General features: G+C 38.9%; 2 protein-coding genes across 3 annotated transcripts; both read left to right on the top strand.

Moving 5' to 3' along the window:
• The first annotated feature begins 88 nt into the window (after positions 1–88).
• On the top strand, positions 89–4,852 carry LOC104936010 (CCR4-NOT transcription complex subunit 9). Its single transcript, XM_010751944.3, has 8 exons — positions 89–424; positions 881–1,066; positions 1,148–1,263; positions 1,819–1,928; positions 2,040–2,149; positions 2,710–2,808; positions 2,937–3,028; positions 4,089–4,852. Exons 1-8 carry the CDS (start codon positions 407–409, stop codon positions 4,255–4,257), a joined length of 900 nt encoding a protein of 299 aa, XP_010750246.1. The 5' UTR covers positions 89–406; the 3' UTR covers positions 4,258–4,852.
• A 2,861-nt stretch (positions 4,853–7,713) lies between these two features.
• plcd4b (phospholipase C, delta 4b) lies at positions 7,714–21,599 on the top strand. 2 transcript variants are annotated; one of them, XM_027279649.1, is made up of 16 exons: positions 7,714–8,026; positions 10,406–10,456; positions 10,589–10,747; positions 11,095–11,323; positions 12,106–12,235; positions 12,334–12,565; positions 13,756–13,957; positions 14,246–14,390; positions 15,073–15,225; positions 17,445–17,597; positions 18,521–18,677; positions 18,847–18,963; positions 19,517–19,695; positions 19,855–19,987; positions 20,129–20,278; positions 20,745–21,599. In XM_027279649.1, the coding sequence occupies exons 2-16, from the start codon at positions 10,438–10,440 to the stop codon at positions 20,834–20,836; spliced, it is 2,250 nt and encodes a 749-aa protein (XP_027135450.1). In that variant the 5' UTR covers positions 7,714–8,026; positions 10,406–10,437; the 3' UTR covers positions 20,837–21,599. The 2 variants fall into 2 exon arrangements, with proteins under 2 accessions (XP_027135450.1, XP_010750245.2); XM_010751943.3 differs by having other exon boundaries at positions 10,403–10,456.
• The last annotated feature ends 29 nt before the right edge of the window (positions 21,600–21,628 follow it).

Below are 21,628 nucleotides of genomic sequence, written 5' to 3'. Positions count from 1 at the left end.
TGAAAATCACAACGGAAACGATCCGCGAGAGCGCCCGAGCCCACTTCTCGCGAGACTTCGGTTATTTTGTATTTAGGTTTCCTCCATTGCCGAACAAAAAACCCGCTACTGGATTAACTGTGATATCTGAGCTGCAGCGCTCCGTTTCACAGGGTTTTCATGGTGTTATAGGTCATTATAAATGTGAATATTGACATTCCGTTATTCTGTTATCTCGGTGGAGTTGTAATGTTGACGTGTTTCATTTGTGAGGACGTTTAGCAGCTAGCTCGGGCTAGCTGCCCTCCGTTACTGTGTGTTAGTTAAGTTACTTTGTTTTATTGACGCCTCGTTAGTTTTCCCACTACGCCACACACTGATATTGTAGTTTTTAACAACACTTTGGGACTACAAAGAGCTTCACAGGATGCTGGCGACGGGAGCAGTGAGTATCTTCTAGTGTACGGTAGCAGCCGTGTTAACATGTTCCCCTCTTTTGTTTCTCCTTAAAGAGCTTTAATGTTCAAACACACTAATATACCTCTATATTGTATCATGGTCCAACTCTTAGCTGGAGCTTTAAAGTATTTAAACACTCAAACCAAATGGAAATATTCTTTTATGTCTTCTAAATCTATTTATTCATATTTATATTCATATTTCCCCAAATTCAGCCTGACACGTGGTATATTTTGAAACTACATACTTTGGATAACGCTGTTTGCTCCCATGCAATCAGATGGGACATTTATGAATTTATCGATCACATGACTCCATTTTCAGTACATAAAATATGTATTTTACATTGTTATGATAATCCAAATCACTTTCTCACGCCGTCATATTGATATACAGTACATATCCGAGGTTTCAATGCATGCTGTTTCTGTTCCTTTTACAGGCTGTAACTAACGTCACAGCCCTGGCCCAGGTAGACCGCGAGAAGATCTACCAATGGATCAATGAGCTGTCCAGCCCAGAGACCAGAGAAAATGCCTTACTGGAGCTCAGCAAGAAACGCGAGTCTGTGCCTGACCTGGCACCGATGCTATGGCACTCCTGTGGCACCATTGCTGCCCTGTTGCAGGTATGACCCTAGCTGGAGCACGTTGCTGTATGTTTATTATTATATCTGCTGTTTAACAGATTTTTATTCTCTTTTTCTTAGGAAATAGTGAATATCTATCCATCTATAAACCCACCTACGCTTACAGCTCACCAGTCTAACAGAGTGTGCAATGCCCTGGCACTTCTGCAATGTGTTGCCTCACATCCAGAGACACGGTAATGGGGAGTTGTAGTGTCATGAAACATTGCGGTGGATTTTGAAACTGACTTTGGCACGTTTTTTAATGTTTGCAATCTTTCAACCGTGCAATGCTCCAGAGAGCTGATGCTACTTAATCAAAAGCATCGTGGCCATTTTTCTCACTACATTTGACATAATTTGCTCTGAATTTGTTGAAATATTGACATAATATGCTTGGAATTTATTTGAATCTCATGAAATTGTTCAGTTATCATCCAAAGCACAAACAAAAAGTCACTAGCAAAAATGTTAATGAGATTCATTCGAAGGATTTCAGTGTTTTGTGTGCCAGTTTAATTCTTCAGTGAATGTTTAAGATAATGTCCCACAACTGACTTCTTTATCGGACATGACACATGACTCCTCCTTTTTAAAAATGTGTCTTTTCTGCTGACATAAGATTATGTCTAAAGTTAATTAATTCTTATTCTCCTTGAACATTTATTTTGTCTCTCAGCAAAATTCTTAAAGTGACGTCGGAGCTTACATTTGATATTTACTGTGTATGTACTTTTTCCCTTCCTGTCCAGGTCAGCCTTCCTTGCTGCTCACATCCCTCTTTTCCTTTACCCGTTTCTACACACTGTGAGCAAAACACGTCCATTTGAGTACCTGCGACTTACCAGCCTCGGAGTCATCGGTAACCTTTACTCCCATTTAGACAGTTTTATTTCTTGATTGAGGTTGAGTTGCACAAAACTGTCTGTAAATCTTTCTTATGAAACTGTCTGTCTGTGTTTGTTTACCGCAGGTGCCTTAGTGAAAACAGATGAGCAAGAAGTGATTAACTTCCTCCTCACCACTGAAATCATCCCGCTGTGTCTCCGCATCATGGAATCAGGGAGTGAGCTTTCCAAGACGGTACTTGACTGTTTCAGCTTTTTTTCAATCAATCAGTTTCAATTTTACTTTATTTTTCTTCAACTGCCGATTCTGTTTCAGGTCTTTTTTTTTTTTTTTTTTTTTTTTTTTTTTTTTTTTTTTTTTTTAAGTTTAAAAAAGGACCAGATCTACAGTAAATGTACGCTATATTTTAAATATTTTCACTCCTTTACCTTACCATCAGACAGCCCATTCAGAAGGAAACTGAAGCATTCACAAGCGTTTCTATACTTTACTCAAAAGACAATAGTCCACCACTACCTTTATTGGTTAGTTTGTTTGTTATTGTTGGACGACTTCTTTTTTTACACAGTAGTTTGCTAGTTGCATTTTAGCTTGCAGAAACGATTGTGTGCTGCAAAACTTTTTTTTTGGTAGCTTATGTTTTGTAAATTGTATAGCGTCTTTGCTGGGACTCCTGTGTGCTATAACGTCACTTAAAACAACCCAAAACTATCTAAACTTAAGTTATAGAAAAATGACTGTAATTGTAACCTCTGGTAACATTTGACCTTTCTTCACTTCATTTTGTCTGGCAGGTTGCTACATTCATACTGCAGAAGATCCTGTTGGATGACACAGGGCTGGCTTATATATGTCAGACGTACGAACGTTTCTCCCATGTGGCCATGATCCTTGTAAGTTTCCCACGAGAAACATCTGAATGCGATTGAATTTAACAGTCTGAGTCTCTCTGAACTGTGTGACACTTGATCAGATGAGAAGATCCTCTTCCAAAATATCGTTTTCATCTTTCTCCTTGCAGGGCAAAATGGTGCTCCAGCTCTCCAAAGAACCATCAGCTCGCCTGTTGAAGCACGTTGTTCGCTGTTACCTTCGCCTCTCAGATAATCTCAGGTAGAGATACAGATAGTATACTGTATGCCACCTGTTTTTAGCTTTTGATTAAGTGATGATCTGTGTAAGACATTTTAACTGGGTAGAGAATGTAATTGACCAAGTTGATGGTCAGTACTTGCCACTAGGAGGAGCCATGACATTAAGGCTCCTCGGCCTGTGGTCAGAGCTTAATGTTGGTACAGTAATTGCAGCAATTAATCAAAACAACTTTTTCTCCTCTTTTTATTCTTATAAATGACTTGCCCTTTTTTGCTGCTTGTCGAATTTGAGAAAGCAATTTAAAAAATAATGCTCAATATTGCCTTTTTTTTATAATTAAGTTTTTATTATTAAATCTGACATTAATCTTTTGGGAAAAAGAGGCTCTATTATACAGCCACATACATAAAAAAAAAAAATGTCTTTTCGGATTTCAGCTTTGCATATTTTTGATTCCTTTAGTCCTCTATGACAGTATACTGAATATCTTTGGATAATGGATACAACAAGACATTTGGGGACATGGTTTGGAAAACGATGAGCAAGAAATGACTGACAGATGAATTGATAATAAAAATTAATAGCTATTATTGTTATTTGCAGCTCTAATGGAGTCTGTATGACTTAAATTCAGTTTAAAGTTATAGATTGACAAGTTGGATTTGTGTTTGCATCAATGAGCTACAGTGCTGTCCATGCTATCCATCCTGTCAATACAGGGCAAAGGGCCAAAGCCTTGTATGTTTTATTGAAGTTTATCAATATCGTTTCTCTACCGGCTAGGTAGTATGTAGCTACTAGTATCTCTTTAAGTGATATCAATAATGCATATCATGGAAGTATATTTCAGAAGAGAGTGCGTGCTTTAAAAAAAGGACTGGCCTTTGATAATAAGCAGGAGAACCTCCATAAAAGACAGCCTTTTTCTAACAAATAAACTTTCCATTAGGGCCATTAGTTTTCCATGTGTGTGTCATCTTGATATCAGTAGAGATGCACCAACTTTTTTGAAAGGGAGAACAAGATGTTGTTGACAGAAAAGCACATTAATTTGTGACATTTCGGCTTCCTTCCTCAGAGCCAGAGAAGCCTTGCGTCAGTGTCTGCCAGACCAGCTGAAAGACAGCACCTTTGCCCAAGTGCTGAAGGACGACACCACCACCAAACGCTGGCTGGCACAGTTGGTCAAGAACCTGCAGGAGGGTCAAGTCACCGACGCTAGAGGCATCCCGCTGGCACCGCAGTGACTGGAACATAGCGTGTGTTCACAGCTGACACAGAGAGACTCTGTCATGATGGTCTAGATTTTGTATTTTGCCAAATGTAGTGCTATGACTGCCTGCAAAGTGAAGGACATAATAGAGGAAGATTTAGTTTTGCTTTTGGATTCATTTACACCAGTATGTCACCTCCACACAACTAAAGATCTGCATTTTAATAACCAGACTGATATTTGACAATAATTTAAATCCAATAATGGCACATTGGTTTATCACCACCACTATAGTGATAAAGATATTACAGTTAAACAAACAACAGCACTATCTAAAGAACAGTGAGTGAATTAACAACAGAAAAATACATTTAACATGAAATAAATAAAAAATGTACATTACAATGCAGCCTGTAAGACATTTTATGTGGCAGTTAAACACACTGCAGTTCTTTTCTGGACGTCTGCCAACATATCAATACTGATATATCAATTATAAGCTGGTGTCGGTTGCCATGATCAGCTCTTCCAAATTCTCTTTCACTATACATGTAACATTCCACTGAAAGTAGGAGCTGGTTTGTTTTGCTTCTTGCATTTCAAATAAGACTTTTTAATCTTCTACACGACTGGTTGTGTCTGGTTTTTTTGCCTCTGTGGACTCTTACTACAGTATATAGTGTATATATATTTCTGTAATGTCATGTTTTTACCAGCTTTGTATTTCGTAGACCAAGATTATTTCTGTCTAAAGTGAAATCTGGTGAAGCTGGTCTTGTTCAAAATATTTCATAAATAAACTGTCTTCCACAAAATGTAGGATATTAATAGTCCTCTTGACATGTGGCAAGAGGAACTGCCTTCAATCTCATGGAATGATGGAGTGGCATTGATTTTTAAAGGGTGGCTTGTGGAGCCAGTAGCAGGAAGAAGAAGTCTATGTGTATGTTTTGGAACAATTACAGTAACAGACTGCATGGATATACTGATATACACAGTATATGTATGTCTACATTCCTTGACAACAGATGATAGTCATTTAAGTAAAAATATATATTTTTTTCCTGTGCAGGGTTTGGTAGAACGTGCCACAACATGCATTAAGAGAGTTTGTAGTAAGTCCCGTTACAGTAGTGAGTCTGTAACAGGACTGACACGTACAGCATATTCAGACAGCCATTCACATTCACACCAGTTTCGAGTCTGTCAAGTCAAGTATGTAGAAATACTCCAAGTAAAAGTCTTGTGTTTAAAGTTTTCTCAAATGAAAGGACAAACATATCAAAATATACTTTTCTACCACACTCTTCACTACAAAAGTGAAGTAAAAGTACTACTTTTGCAGAATACCACAATTCAGAATAATACATATTTTGGTCAAATACATGTAGTGGAGTAAAAAGTATGAAATGTGCCTCTGAGATGTAGTTTAGAGGTCTAAAGAAAACAGTAAAACCAAAAGATTTCACTAATAAGTAAAGTACAATTACGTGAAAATTGTACTTACTACAGTATTTAAATAAATATATTCAGTTACTCCTCTGCTTCTGACAAACAGACAAAAGCAAAACATGTTCAATAGATGTAGATACAGCAGCCATTTTGACATAAGTATAGGGTCAACGCAGGTGTTTCCAATGATACTAATTAAGATTCAGTTCCATTTATTACAGCAGATTCTGTCCAGTCAGCTAGCATGCAGCACCCTGACTCTGTTTGAACCTTAATTAGTGTGCTGTCCAACATCTTAATCAGGCAGAGGATTGTGTTCAGTGGCAGACTGCTGTCTCAAACCTGCTCCACAAACAGACTGGCCATCAGACTGTACAACAGCTCTCAGTGATGGCAGGAGACAATAGACAATAGACAATGGACAAATCTGCCCCTCTTTGCACTACTTCCTGTCATTTTTGACTACCTCTGCTACGTGCTGTGACTGTGGCTTTCATTCATCTGTTTACAGCCTAATTTAATTGTACACAGTCTTTTATCCCCACTCGTAGTTCTTTCTCATATTTTTGTAAAACATTTTTATTTCTACGGTTCCTTTGTATTTTTTATATAGTCTTTGTATAGATGTTTAGCGCAGCTTAACTTCTTAACACAGTTCTATATTTTTCTATGCAAATGTTTAATTCCCCTGCACATCTATCTAGTATCATTGGTAACCCTGTGTTTACCCTACTATTTTATGTCAAAATGGCTGCTGTGAAAAAAGATACAGTCTAAACACAAATCTACAGGGAATTTTTGCCATTTTGTGTTGATAAACTGGCTGAAATTATGAATTCATTGTTGCCGATTAACTACTTTCAATTGACTTACGAATGATTTGTTTCGACTCTTTGAGTCTTGTCTTAACAGATGGAGCAGCTCATATGAGCAGTATTTGGATGAAATGTCACCACTAGTGATGTTGTATAAACATTCTGAAATTCTGAATTGGTGCGTACTTCAGTCAAAGTTTTGAAGTTATTTTGAAGTTAGGCTCACGTCAGTCAGATAAGAAAGTGCTCCACCTAACACCCCCATAGACTACCCTGATGAGCCTTCACTTCCTTTTACCGGAACATTAGCAGATTGCTGCCCCCATAGGTTCCATTATCCTCAGAATGCTTGAGATGGACATCATCCACTGGAAACACCTACGCCCACCCCTTCCATTTGTGAGCAAATCTGATCCTAATGGGAGATGTCCCTAAGTATGCATTGTGCATTTTTGTTTGTTTACCTTTTATGAAGAATGAGCTACAGTAGCTAAAGTCATTATAGGTCCAGAGAGCCTTTCAAATAGGAGAGTACATTAGAGTGACTTGGACAAAAATGGGGAAATGGATGTTTTTATCCACATTGCAGGACACTAATATTCACCCATGAGTTGTTTGTATGTTCAAAAAATCATAACCACAGCATTTTTCACATGCATGTTGGGCAGTGGAGACATCTAAATTAAAGTGGGCATAAAAACTGCATCTAAAGGATTTCCTGACTGCCAAGGCTCTGCTCTGCAGCATGTGGCATACTGCCAAGCTTTACAGTAAAGTAATTCATCAGTCTTTACTTAGAATATTGCAATCCTCTGTTATCGGATAACCCTGAATTTTATCATGTAAAGCAAACAGGGTTCTGAGAGTCCTTTGTTGACTTGTATTTAATTCTGCAGAGTTTTTTTTAAAGGCACAATATGCACCTCTTATTGTTTTAGGATTTGTCTCGTTTCCCCAACAACGAGCAGACCTTTTCCCAGAATTGTGTTACCCGTTATCAGTGGTGAAACATGAGAAACACGAGAGTAACTCTGCAGAGCATCCACAATCAACCAGAGGATGAAGGAGAAAGACAGACAGAGCCAAGCAGACCGAGGGGAGTGACCTTCACCAGATGCTGCAAGGGGTGGAGGGAGTGGCAGGAAAGGAAGGAAGGCTGGTGGGGAGGGGGTTGTAAAGAAGGAGGAGGAGGAGGATGAGGAGGGGAGGAAGCAGAGCATACCAGTGTGCGGCAGCAGTGACTAGGGAATCAGGTTTCCTTCAGGAGTGGAGAGAGGGGAGGGAAGAGGAGGCTTTCCTTTTGGACACTCCCAGTTCTTTAAAGCCCTAAACTAACGGTCCCTGGACTCTCCTTGATTCTGGATCTTACCGCGCAGTGCCAGTGTGACTTACACATCTACCTGACCCTATACTCTCGGACTGGACATCCAGGACCCTGCCCCTCAGTATCTGAGGCTCTCCATACGAGAGCTGCCTCCTGAAGAGTACCCACCTCTGGAGGTCTGACTCATATCCCTAGTTGGATCTGTACTTTTGGTAAGTGTTGCTCTTTCTCCAAGAAAAAAAGGCAAATTGGTCTTTCTTTCTTTCTTTAGTTGCATACAGGCTTTGCTGAAGTGATGCTTTTATGTCTCATATTACTGCCTCGGTTCTAATTTACTGTGCACGAATCTCCCTACCCGCCACGATTTGGAGTTATATATGGATTTTATTGGATGGGCACTGCCTGCTTCCTTGTTTGTTGAATTCTTTCCTAATAGTGTGCAGGAAAAAGGCAATCATGGGTAAATATAAGCACACTAATTTCACTGTACGGGGGGAATGAAATGTTCCTGTTACAGATCAAACTGAATTACACTGAACTAATTACACCAAACTAAATAAAAGTTCAAAGCTGTTGGTTATCATGACTGACTTGTTTATTCCCAATTTCTATCCTGTCTGATCCCCATTAGTCATGTCTTTGTGTCTTTGTGTGTTTGTGTGTCTGTGTGTCTGTGTGTGTGGTCAGTGAACTCCCTAAAGAAATGGCCATGTGTGACTCATCTGGCCTAAGTAAAGCGCCAATCCAAAACAGTTAGGCATGGGCCCCAAAAATAAAACAACATAATATGACCTAATTGTAGCTTAAAAGTCTGAAGCAAGTATGAGGGAGGGCGTGCGAAACTTTCAACACTAGAATCTGATGGATGGAAAATTGACTCTTTGACTCTTTGACGTGGCTCTGTAGTGAAAGCACAAAAACTTAAAAGTGCATATTAGTTTTTGGAGCAAATAGCTGTGGAAAATAAGCCTCACTTTCATTCTCAGGCTGTGGGGTGGGAGTGTGATATTAAACTGTGAAGCAACTGTGAATGCATTCCTTACATCATGTCATTCATGCTGCGGTGAGAGCTCTGGCTACGTCTTCTCATAAACTTGCCAAGGGAGGCTGGCGCAGGGGGGTGGTTGTGAAGCACATACATCACAGGATTTGATCTTGTTGTTTCAGGAGACAATTAAAGGAAAGGATAGCTGTCAGACAGGAACACAGATACACAGACCTCAGAAAACATTGCCCTTTGGCAAGTGTTTGATTACACAGTTATCAGTGGACAGCAGAGATAGCAGGAGTTTATCAGTCTTCTCTGTTTTTAATGAGACATATTATGGGTATGAGTTATGAGTAAGAATAAAAGGGGTTTGTAAAAGTAGTAAAAGGACCTACACTGATTACAAAACAGTGCTTTGAGCTGTATGCATGCAAACACCAGCATGCTAACATGCTCACAATAACACAATAGCACTAAACACAAAGTAGAGCTGGTAAAAATTGTCAATAGTTTTGGGGGTATTAAACCAAAGTACTGAACCAGTTTGACCACCAGATGAAATAAAATCATTACAATTCATCCCGAGGGGACCATGAATGTGTGTAACAAGCTTTATGAAAATTCATCCAATAGTTATTGAGACATTTCAGTCAAAAACCACAAAAGTGACTTTCATGGTGGAGCTCACAAGATAATCAAAGTCATTATAATGTATCCTCTGGGAACCACAAACATCTGTATCAGATTTCATGATAATCCACCCAGTAGTCCAGACATATTTAAGTCTGGACCAAAGTAGTGGACTGAATGACTGACAGACTGACAGACAGACTAAATAATATACATATACTATAGATACATGAAAGCTCCCTTTAATTGATGCCATGTTTTTGTTGTAGAAATGATGAACTTAATGATTGCATCACAACTATCTGATCAGGCTAAGACAAACACAGACTGCTGAGAGTGTAAGATGCTTCTTAGTCAGCACACAGACTGCAGGAGTTGCCGTGCACAAGCCTTTCAGTCTGCTTGCAGAGAATAAATGAGTAAAGATTGATGATGAGAGTGGATCAAGATACAAATGCTGACTTGTTCAGAAAATACTTAGTTCACCACATCCTTGCAGATTATGTCAGCATCCTCTCTTTTTCAATGATTTCATGCTGGAACTGCATCTTTTGTTTACCCCAGTATCACGGAGGTCAGGTTTAGCACACCTAGAGCTGGTAGAATTCAGAATATTGCTTTTACTGACTCCAGAGAGTTAAAAATAACAGACACTATCCTGCTGCACAACTGATTAGATTTTTGTGAGACACAACAGAATATCTGGGTAATTAAGATGATGGCTTCACATCCCCAGATAAGCAAGGGAGTCGTGTACGGACAAAGCAAATTAGTAATGTCCTTCCCTAACAACTCCTATTTTCCCTGCAGGAAGGAACCTGCTTTACGGAAGTTTTTTGTCTTACTGTATTTGAATCCATGTGTTGTTTTCTGTGGACAACTGAAGATTATTTTATGCTGTTATTATTTGTATTAAGTAATTTATGTATCACAAAATATATGTAATTAGCTGACATCTGCTTCTTTTTAGCAGCACCTTTCCATTGGCATGATTCAAGACTAGCAATGGATTCTGAAGGTTCACGTGAGTAAATGTTATTTGCTTGAGAAAAAGATCAATTGTGATACTTTTGCAATTTTTTTGAAGAACACTCTTCTGAGGTATCTGAGGTATGACATAATCATGAGCGCTCACCTTTTACATGACTCTGTGCAGTTACCCAAGATGATCCCCATGTCAAGGTGATGATGACGGGGTCAACTCTGAGAAAAGTCAAGTCCCGTATGTGGAAGAGGCAGCGACATTTCCGCCTCCTGGAGGACGGCCTGACAATCTGGTACAAGTCCAGGTGGGCCGGGAAAGGCCACTCCACTTGTGAGTATAGAAGTGTGTGCACATTTGCGAGCATGATTGTACATACATGATGGTACAGTGCATGATGTATGTTAACTTTAACACAAGCAGCATTTCCTCTCAGCCTGCATATAAAGCATGTTTTTACTGAAACTGTACCCTAATCCTAACCTGTGTCTAAGACAGATCAGTTAATTAGTTGGACTAAGTACTACTCAAAGAAATTGTCTGAGAAATATGCTTACCAGGAATAACATATGAAGATCAATAGCAAGTCTCTGTGGTAAATAATTTACAGCTTTTTAGTAGATTAGCTTCGCTTGCAAATACTGAACAATGATTTTAAACATACACTGTTCTTGTCTCAGTCTCAGTTACTGAGGTGGAGGCCGTGCGTGAGGGCCACCAGTCTGAGGTTCTGCTGAGCATTGCTCAGGAGTTCCCTGCTGAACTCTGCTTCACCTTGGTGTTTCATGGTCGGCAAGGCAACCTCGACCTTGTAGCAGACTCGCCAGAGGAGGCCCAGGCCTGGATCCAGGGAGTCCGCAAGCTAATTCACAAGGCTCAAACGATGGATGAGAAGGAGAGGCTAGACCAGTATCCTTTTACTTTAGTTGGTCACAATGTTTATTGTATTTAATGAAAAAACACTGGCTCATCCCCTGTCTTCTTCAAGTAGTGTTGTGTAATGGATTCAAGGTTTCTTTATAAGCCTACAAAAATGTTCTTTAGAGTTCAAGCTGTTCCAGAGACAAACAAATGGAGTGACATGAATGGAAATTATGGAACATAAATAGAGATGATTATCCCTTTCTATTAATAATTGCAATCAGTCAAATACAATGGAAGGAAGTAATGTTACTTAGTGATAGGAAGGATCAAGGACCATGAATTCACAAGTTGATCTTCAGTTGACGGTTTTATATCAGCACTGAGGAGACCACAGGCAGTCAACAGAGAAAGATGTAGCCGTTATACAATTTTGGCACATTTTAAAGCAGGAAACGCTTTACATTTCTCTGGCCCCCTACCCGTGGTATCTCTTATCAGCTTTTAGGTTCTTTCGAATCTTATCTGTTATTCATCCTAGGGATTCAGGAACAACAGCAATATATCCGTCACGAGCTCTGCCAGATCTATAAATGTCAAACTGATGAATGAATATAAAAATGTTAAAAAAGGACATAAAACTTTCATCACATGACAAAAAAAAGGTGAAACTATTGAAGTTTGCTCTATCCATCAGATTGCTTTAGCTGTGGATTTTTGAACAAAATTCTCCAGCTGATTGTGCGAAAATTTTGCGAAAGTTAGAAGCTCTTTAAATCTGAATTATTGATAATACTTTTGAGCTGGCATTTCCCTCAGTATCTTCTTAGATGGGTCCTGGACTGGTTTCAGAAAGCTGACAAAAACAAAGATGGGAAGATGAATTTCAAAGAGGTGCGAAAACTGCTGAAGATGATGAACGTAGAGATGAATGAGGACCATGCTCTGCACCTTTTCACGGTCAGTAGAAACTGATAGGTCATTTTACTTATTTTAAGAAGTGTGAACCATGTAGTAAAACCATAAACCTGTTAAATACTCTTCCTTTATTTCCACAGATGGCTGACAAGTCAGAGAGTGGCTCTTTGGAAATCGAGGAGTTCGTCCAGTTCTATAAGATGCTGACTCAAAGGGATGAAATTTGGAAGGTGTTCCAGGACTACTCCGGAGATGGAGAGAAGTTAATGTTAGAAGAGCTGGAGAACTTCCTAACGATAGCACAGCAGGAGGGAGAGCAGAGTGCTCAGCATGCTCCGGAGCTGATTGAACGCTATGAACCATCTGAAACAGGTAAAAATGGCTAACTGACATTAGTGCATTATCTCAGTCACGCAGACTGGACCTAAAGAGGACTGGCCCACTTGGACAACTGCCCTAAAATACAGCCACACATGACTGATGTTCTAATATTAAATATTTATTCTAGATCATCTAATATGCCATCTAATATTTCATATGGTGGTAGCACTCTATTTTCTTGCCTTTTGTCATTTACACCCATCTTCCTTTTCTAGCTTTTAAGGTTCAACATTTCAATATTACATTATTATGCAAGATGTGCATAAATGTCACCGCACGCTGAAACATGTTATGTTCTAAATCAGTGGATTTCAGAGTGCACTTTCAGTTGCATTGATTAGAGCAATGACTTTGATGGCAAAATTAAATGTCCCATGGGATACTGGGGCATAATGAAACAAAATACTGAAACAAACTTTCAGACTCTATATTTGGACCTACAAATAAACAGCCACATAAGCACCTCAGGCACAGCAATAAATGCTAATGTCAGCATGCTAACATGCTGATGTTTAGCAGGTAATATTTACCAGGCTCACAGGCGTGGTTCAGTGTGTTGGCATGCTAGCTAATAAGCAGCAGATGACAGTATTTTTACAGATATTTGGTCATACACAAATTATTATTTTGGCTTGATGATAGCGCTGGATGAAAACTAGATGAAAAATGAAATCTGTAAGAACTTTCATTGCAATCCACCCAGTAGTTTTATTCTACTGTATATATTACCAAGATATTTCACGCAAAACCAATTATTTCAATGTCAAAAAGAAAAGTCATTGCGCCACTAAAGTCTTTAGGATTCATTCTCTGGGGACCATGAATGTCTGGTCAGTGATAGCAATCCATCCCAAAAGTGGTGACCAACCGCTAGACTACTCATTGCCAGTGCTAGCATGACTGGGTAGTTCTTTGATTGAACAGTTATGAACAAGAAATATAACACATTATTTGAGCATGTACATGCCTTTCTTTCCAGTCTACTTATATTTATCAAACTCCAGCAACTCCAGCAAAGACTCAAACCATATGATCTGTGCTGCCTCCTGATCTGTGGATACCAAGATCGTTAGATTCCACACTTTTAGAATCATGGTAGTTTTTTTTATAATTCATTGTATGAACAACTATCAAAGTTTTTTGTAAAGCTGGTCACCATCTGCATCATACCTTCTGTCCAGCCAAGAAGCAAGGCGCCATGTCATTCGATGGCTTCCAGATGTACCTCTGCTCACAGGAGGGCTCCATATTTAAACCTGAACATCGGGAGCTTCACCAGGATATGAGCCAACCGCTTAGCCACTACTTCATCTCCTCCTCACACAACACATACCTCCTGGAGGACCAGCTCCGAGGACACAGCAGCCTGGAGGCATACATCCAGTAAGGATTTTAGATGATCAGAATAAAGCATACAGAAGCAAATTTAGCATATTTAGCAGAGATTGACATTAACTTTTTTTTAGATTTAAACAAAAAAATCACATATGAATAACTTCATTATGAGGTGAGACAGAGAGGGCTTCCCATAATTCCTAAAAGTTTGTCTCAGTCCTTTTTTAGACAGGCATAATCAAAGATATAAATTGCGTACTAATAGATTTAAATTTGACATACATTTTTAACTGAAACAAAACAATGGTGATTAGTCACATTTGTTTCTGTGTGTAGGGCCCTAAAGAGAGGTTGCCGTTGCGTAGAGGTGGACTGCTGGGACGGCAATGATGGCGAACCCATTGTGTATCACGGTCACACTTTGACTTCCAAGATTCTTTTTAGAGACATCATTTCAACGCTGAAAGAATACGCCTTCAAGGTGAGCAGCCAGTTCACTCAGATTACACAGAACACATATTTGATCACTTTCCACTTGTGGTATCCAGCCATGCAGCACGGTCAGGTTATGATATGAAAACCAAAAGCACATTTTCTTGAATAAACAGTCTATAGTCTTTGAAAACTGTTGACAGTGTGTTCAGTGTAAGAGACATGTTACTAAAAATTCCGTGAGCACCACAATTGAAACTGAATTCAGATAAATGTGTATATATATACACAAATACATTTACAGTGAATTCTTGAGAAAAATGTGCTTTTGGTACTAAACCAACGCCCGAGAGCAGTTATTAATTCCACTCCCAGGACTGTCTCTGTGCCCAGAAAAGTGTGAAGCCCAGATGGAGCAGTTGGTAACCTTCCCTGCCCCTGGAATCAAATGTACCCCTGCTGACTGACCTGGAAAGCAACCAGGAACTTCTCATGTGTCTTCACTTGTCTGTTTTATCCCACTCAAACTTTCCTATTCAACTTTAGATATAATATAGAAACTGTTTTGGAGGACTGTGAGAAAATGAGTCTTAATGGAAACTCAATACTGTTAAAATACTTAGTACCACTTAGTTTGCTGAAGCTGAATTTCAACATAAATAAGACAAAAAAGCTTTAAAAGCCACCTATTGATTTTGAAAGTATCATGTCTTCTCTTCCCTGTTTGTTAGGTATCAGACTTCCCAGTCATACTGTCCCTGGAGAATCACTGTGGTGTGGAGCAGCAGACAGTCATGGCCCAGCACCTTAGTCAAATCTTGGGTGACACACTACTGACCACCCAGCTGGATGAGCAGGTCCCTCAAGAGCTTCCTTCTCCACAGGTTAGAATCTTTTTGTTTTTTTTCCCCCCTTTCATCATGAAACTTTTACAAAGGAACATAAATGCTGTAAATTCAGCAGCTTCTTGTGTGATTACATTTATTAATTTATTTTTCATTTGACAATTGAAACACCTGGCAGTGAATCAACCCCACCAGTGATTTGTCAGAAAATCAGACAAAAAAAAAAGTGGACTGTAGCCACGCTAGCAACTCTGAGATGCTGATCCAATGTAAATAAAACCAAACTGTTATAGATAGAGAAGCCAATGTATTGAACATTAAAGTTACAAAAGTAATCAAGTTTACAAATGTCATTGTATTCGTATAGAAAACATCATGCCAGATTCAGTAGCTATATGCTACAACTTCACTCCGCAATGCTAGTGGCTCTATCAGTGACCTTGTGAGTTAGTTGCTCTGTCCAACTCTTTGGTCCAAACTGAAATATCTCAGCAACTATTGCATGGTTTGTCACCATGAGGTCTACATTTAAGGTTTGGGGGTCTTGAATTGTTTGGACCACTATAAATGGATTGCTATGATTTGGCACAGACATTCATGGTCCCCAGAGAATGACATGTAATGCAACTTGGTGATCCCCTGACTTTCCAGTTAGTGCCATCTTCAGGTTACTATTACAATTTAGTTTTGACCAGCTAAACATATGACGTTCTCATTAGCGTAGCTTAGTGTTATCATCTTACCTCACAAAACTAAGATGGTGATCATGGTAAACATTACACCTGCTAAACATAAACCCACTTTTTGAGCATGTTAGCAGTTAGCATTAAGCACCTCTGTGCTGCAAACATGGCTGTCTTGTTTCCTTTTAAAACATATTGTTAATGTGTGCCTTTTACACTCTGTTAGCAAAGTAGAAATTTCGATTTTGTGTTAAGGTAAACAATAGCAGACTCATAGATTCAAACATAAACCAGAGGACTGAATCAGTTTTAACACAGCTTATTGCATTCACAAAGGGAATTGTGCAGTTTAGTTGGAGATCAAGTGAGGAGGTTTCTGGGGTGGTGCAAGGTTGCTGGTAGTAGATATCCAAGGGGCAGTCATGAAGTCATCACAGAGCTGGATGTAGGGGCCGAGAAATGGTTGAAAAAGTTGTTCTGCATTCTGTAGCAAACACCTGCATGGTACAGAAAACTAAAGAGAGGACAGGAAAGTTCAGGTCAAGGTTTAACCACAAGATCACAGGCCAACAGCTGCAAATTTCCTTCAACAAATCAAGCCCAGTATTCTATAAAGCAGGTCATTAAAAAAAGAAATGAGCATGAACTAGTTCAGTTTTGGGACTGTAAACTTAAAAAAGATATATCATGTCATTGGTGAGTAAACATTAAAATAAGGTGACAAATTAAGTAGAATCAAAATAGTAAAACAAGAAATAACTTACTACATATAAAAAATACACCCTCCTCCCTTGTTACACTGTTACTGTTACACTACGGGAAACACTGTTTACTTTATGTTGTTAACTTGAATTGCTCCCAATAACCAGGTTTTGGCATTCCTTAATTTTAATATTTAATGTGTTGTTAAAATTGAAACTTCAAATAGACTCTGTGATCAGTGATTGATCAGAGTATCTTTAATTTTAACTATCAAGTATTCAGCCAAGCTGCAGTGTATGTAGTATTTTATATTTAAAAATGTATAAATGGAAATCTGGAGGACTGCTATGTCATACCCCAAATTATACTTTTACAACCAGTGTGTCCCAATCTTTTAAACAGTGAAGGTTTTTACGAAACTTTTTAATACCTGTCCCAATCTGGGAGAAACTTAGGTCTCATTAACAGTTCAAAAGAATGTTATAGGTTAATGGTTTGTGCGTGCCTTAGATTATCCTCCACTGATGCTAGAAGCAATAATCTAACTCTTTTCCATTACAGCACTTAGGACAGTCAATGCTAACCTGAAGTAATGGCAGATAAATGCCATGAGGAATTCCATTCAGGAGTGCACCAATTAAATAGTGGTATATTGGTGCATTTAGTTAGAGGACAGCAAAGTGCTATCTATCTAGACTAAAGGTCTATCCTGAAACCCAACACCCATTCAGCACTTTCAAATCACACTGATGGATTTTGTTATGTGTCTGGTTCAGATAAAACTGTCAAATTTACTCATTTGTACTTTCAGACGTGAAGGCTGTTATCACAACCAGCATGTAGATAAACTGCTCTTGCTTGTGTTCATTACAGGAACTGAAGGGGAAGATTTTACTGAAAGCCAAGAAGATTGGTGGACTAGAAGAGTGCCTCGATGATACCCTGACAGATGAAGTTAGCGATGAGGAGGAGATAGCCAACAATGACGACAGTGAAGACCCGCCTGCTGAAAACCACAATGCAAAGGTATAGATGAACATGATTTTTTTTTAAAGATCTCTTTTTTTAATCCAATTCTTATGTTTTCCTTATATTGAGAGTGAAGTAGGGCGATGACGTCAAAAGTGATAGTGAATCAAGAAGGGAGTTAATGGAGCTTGATAGTAAAGAGAAACAGGAAACTGGGGTGGGACGTAAGAGACTGTGAGGCGAGACTGGAGTGAAGGAATGGAAATAGTGAAAAGAAACAGGAAACATGGATATTTAAAAGAAGAAAGATAGTGAAGTGAAAAAGAAAACAGCATCCAGCGTGCTTTTCTTTAGCTGTGGGAAACAGTCCTCTTTAAATATGAAAATATCGGAATCTGCATTTCATATTTAACTGGGAAACTGTGATTCTGACCTTTTTTTTTAAAGAGTTTTTTTTTTTTAGCCTTTTTGAGCTTTATTTGACAGAGACAGCTTGAAGAGTGACAGGAATGTGGGGAGAGAGAGATGGGGAATGACATGCAGGAAAGAGCCACAGGTCAGATTCAAACCCTGGGCTGCGGCGGCAAGGACTGAGCCTTTGACACCCATCTAATTGAGCAATGAATTGGAAACCCTATAAATATATTTTAATTGTTAAAAAAAAATTCCCATAAGAATGAGTCATTACAAGTTACTGTATGTCAACATGCATGACTTGTCTTCTTTTAGTCTAATTATCAGCTGTTTTGTTTAAATTATTGACAATAAAATTATAAGTGGTAAACATACTATCAAGTACTACTACCAAGACTTACCAAGTAACTGTTATTTAATCACTGGCCTAATATTTTACAGATTTGCCTTCAAAATGTGTGTTCACTCTTTCCTTTAGATGGTTTAATGCTATGAGAATAGGATTTTTGCTTGTTGTTTTTGTTTGTGTGTTGATTAGTTTTGCATTTTATTCTCCCTTCTTGCAGACATCTAAGTCCAAGCTGTCAAGGGAGCTGTCAGACTTGGTGGTTTACTGCAAGAGTGTGCACTTCCATGGCTTTGAGCATGCTCGTCTACATGCCAAATGCTATGAAATGTCCTCATTCTCTGAATCCAAGGCTAAGAGGCTCGCTAAGGAAGCAGGTACCATTAACACGAGAGGTGTTGGAAAAGAGTGGAGGAATATTAAATAATGGATGGCTGGATGTCATATCATTGTCATTTACATCACAATATTATTAAGAACTGCATCTGAATCAAACATAGATCATCAGGTGGTTCTCTTTAGAAATACATGCATTCTTCTGTCCAGGGGCAGATTTTGTGCAGTACAACACCAGGCAACTGAGCAGGATCTACCCCAGTGGCCTCAGGACAGACTCCTCCAACTATAATCCGCAGGAGATGTGGAATGTGGGCTGCCAGATAGGTGAGGAGAAAGGTCCCCCTCTGCTGGTTAAACCTACATTTTTCTCTAAAATCACTGACGTCTCAATGTTCTGATGACAGAACAGGGGTGGGGGGAACAGGGCTGATCACTTTCAGGATCAGAAATTTTTAATTATGCTTTTCTAGGAGGAAAGAATTTCCAACAAGACAACTTGATCTAAAGTATTTAGTCATTTGGCATAGTTTAATTTAAAATATGAGTAGCACCAAGGATTCCAACGGCACCTTATTTGTAAAATTTGGACCAAGTCCAAAGTTATGAAGCTGAATGCACTTCAAACTTTGACATGTTGGTGCGCAAGACAGTTCAATGTACTGGCATAATAATTCTTGAGGTTGACCATGGGACTGTCCTGAATACATGTGGCAAGTTTCAAAACATTTTACCATGGCGTTCTAGGGGCTGCCATAGACTTCAATTGCAGTGGAAACGGATCAATAATAGGAAAAGTACCAACACAGCTTTGCTGCTATGCCCCCCCAAAAGAAATCAGACTTAATTGCGTTATTTCCATTCTTTCTGTCTCCCAAAGTGGCTTTGAACTTCCAGACAGCTGGTCTGGAAATGGATCTGAATGATGGGCTGTTCAGGCAAAATGGCTGCTGCGGCTACGTCCTCAAGCCTGACTTTATGAGAGATGGCAACACTCAGTTCAGTCCAGAGAAACCAGAGGAGCGACAAGGCTACAAACCACTCCGCTTATCCATACAGGTTAAAAACTACATGAATGTCTAGTTTCTAGTCCAGTCTATTTGTTGCACTTGCATATGATGCAGAATAACAATAAACAAAGAGATAAGTGTTCTTCTATGCAAGTATAGTACAGTAGTTTCTGCATCTAATGTGCAAATCTGTTGGTGTCTTTCTCAGGTAATCAGTGGGCAGCAACTACCAAAGGTGAATCAGAAAGAGGGCTCTATTGTAGACCCACTGGTCAGAGTGGAGATCTATGGAGTGTCACAGGACCAGAACAAGGAAGAGACCAGTCACATTAACAACAATGGTGAGTGTGTTTGGTTATTTAATGCAGATAATAAATACCAGGATGACAAGGATGTGAAAGAAGTGTGAAAATAAGATCAAATCAAAAAAGAAATTTAGAAATAAAAAAGTCACTCACTCCTGTACTGCCCTCTACCTGTAGGTTTTAACCCAGTGTGGAATGAATCTTTAAATTTTGTTATCCACACCCCTGAGCTGGCCCTGGTTCGCTTTGTGGTGGAGGACTATGATAAGGCTTCCAGAAACGACTTCATGGGACAGTTTACACTTCCGTTTACGTGCATCCAAGCAGGTGAGGAGAGAGTAAAGTGGGTCAAAGCATGGCGCACCACCAAGGTTATAGATCACTGCAGTATTTATCATATATGCAGGCGAACTTAGGATTCACTCTTTTTTGTTGACATTTTATCTTTTGTTAACCAAGTAAAACAATACAACACACACACAGACAGCCACAAACAAAACAGTCTGGTAATAACCTCACATAACCTCCTTGAACAATTACATAACCAATAGCAACAATTCATGAACACAAACAAGACAATATAAAAATGACAATAAAACAAAAACAACAACCAAACAATACAAACTGAAAATAACTAAAGAGTAAACTAAACTAAACAGAAACAAAAATGAGGAAAACTGTTACTGTACAGTCAACAGTAAGACCAGAAATACCTAACCTCTATGACATAATGACACTTCATTCAATGCACGTGGTTTAAAAGCTTTTTCCTCTCACGTCTTTTCCTTTCCAGGATATCGTCACATACACTTGCTCTCTAAAGATGGAACACCTATCCCTCCCTCCTCCCTCTTTGTCAACATCAGCATCTCTGAGTTCACATGAAGAAGTCAATCTGAGGATATGAGGCTAGAAGGGGGTCAGAGTCCAGTGTCTTCATTTGCTTGACGAAAGATGAGAGCAGCATGCACCAATAGTTGTATTTCATATTGGTCATTTGCCCAGGCTTAAATAGGGCATCAGTAGAATAGTGGAAAATGTATTATATTAAACATTCCCCAGTTACCTAAAAATAGCAATCAGCAGATAACGAGGATGTTGTATTTCTGTAACAGAGGACTTGTTCATTACTGGTAGGGACACAATAAGGTTGATGCATCTCCTTCCCAAAATTCACCAAGAAATTGGACAACTACTAAGAAAGAGCTATCCATGTAGTACCATGAAAACTTTTTAAGTTTAAAGGAAGATGTCTGCCTCTGTGTTCTTAATTCAACTTTTAAATGAAAACAGCTTTTAAAATGTTCATTGTCTATGAATGAAGTAATGGGAAGAATTGCTGCATGTCTCGAATGTCTAAATATACTGCTGTTTGCCTTTAAATGGACTGTATATCTGGAAGTAACAATACCCAGGAAGTAAAACATGTAATACACAAATACATTGCCAAATATCAGTATTATGAACTTATTATTGTACTCATAGCCTTTCATTATGTTTTACAATTAAGTGCCTGCTTGAGTTCTTTCTTTTTACTAATGTACAATGTACTAATGTCATATGTATATAAAGTGTAGGCCGGTAAATATATTGCAATACGTTTTCTGAATGGTTGAACACCACGGAATAAAGTTCTGCCATCAACAAACAGTTTGGACTCATTCATTGTTCAAGTTC

The sequence above is a fragment of the Larimichthys crocea genome, chromosome I (genome assembly GCF_000972845.2).
Source record: "Larimichthys crocea isolate SSNF chromosome I, L_crocea_2.0, whole genome shotgun sequence".
Taxonomy (NCBI): domain Eukaryota; kingdom Metazoa; phylum Chordata; class Actinopteri; family Sciaenidae; genus Larimichthys; species Larimichthys crocea.
Note: the sequence above shows the minus strand (reverse complement) of the source record. Positions and strands in the feature narration are given on the sequence as shown.

Bases quoted from the DNA above. Each gene is read 5' to 3' on its own strand.
- plcd4b (XM_027279649.1), top strand. The intron at 11,324-12,105 runs GTATCCTTTTAC...GTATCTTCTTAG, and splicing joins GAGAAGGAGAGGCTAGACCA to ATGGGTCCTGGACTGGTTTC. The intron at 13,958-14,245 runs GTAAGGATTTTA...TTCTGTGTGTAG, and splicing joins AGCCTGGAGGCATACATCCA to GGCCCTAAAGAGAGGTTGCC.
- LOC104936010 (XM_010751944.3), top strand. The intron at 1,929-2,039 runs GTAACCTTTACT...TGTTTACCGCAG, and splicing joins TACCAGCCTCGGAGTCATCG to GTGCCTTAGTGAAAACAGAT. The intron at 2,809-2,936 runs GTAAGTTTCCCA...TTCTCCTTGCAG, and splicing joins CCCATGTGGCCATGATCCTT to GGCAAAATGGTGCTCCAGCT.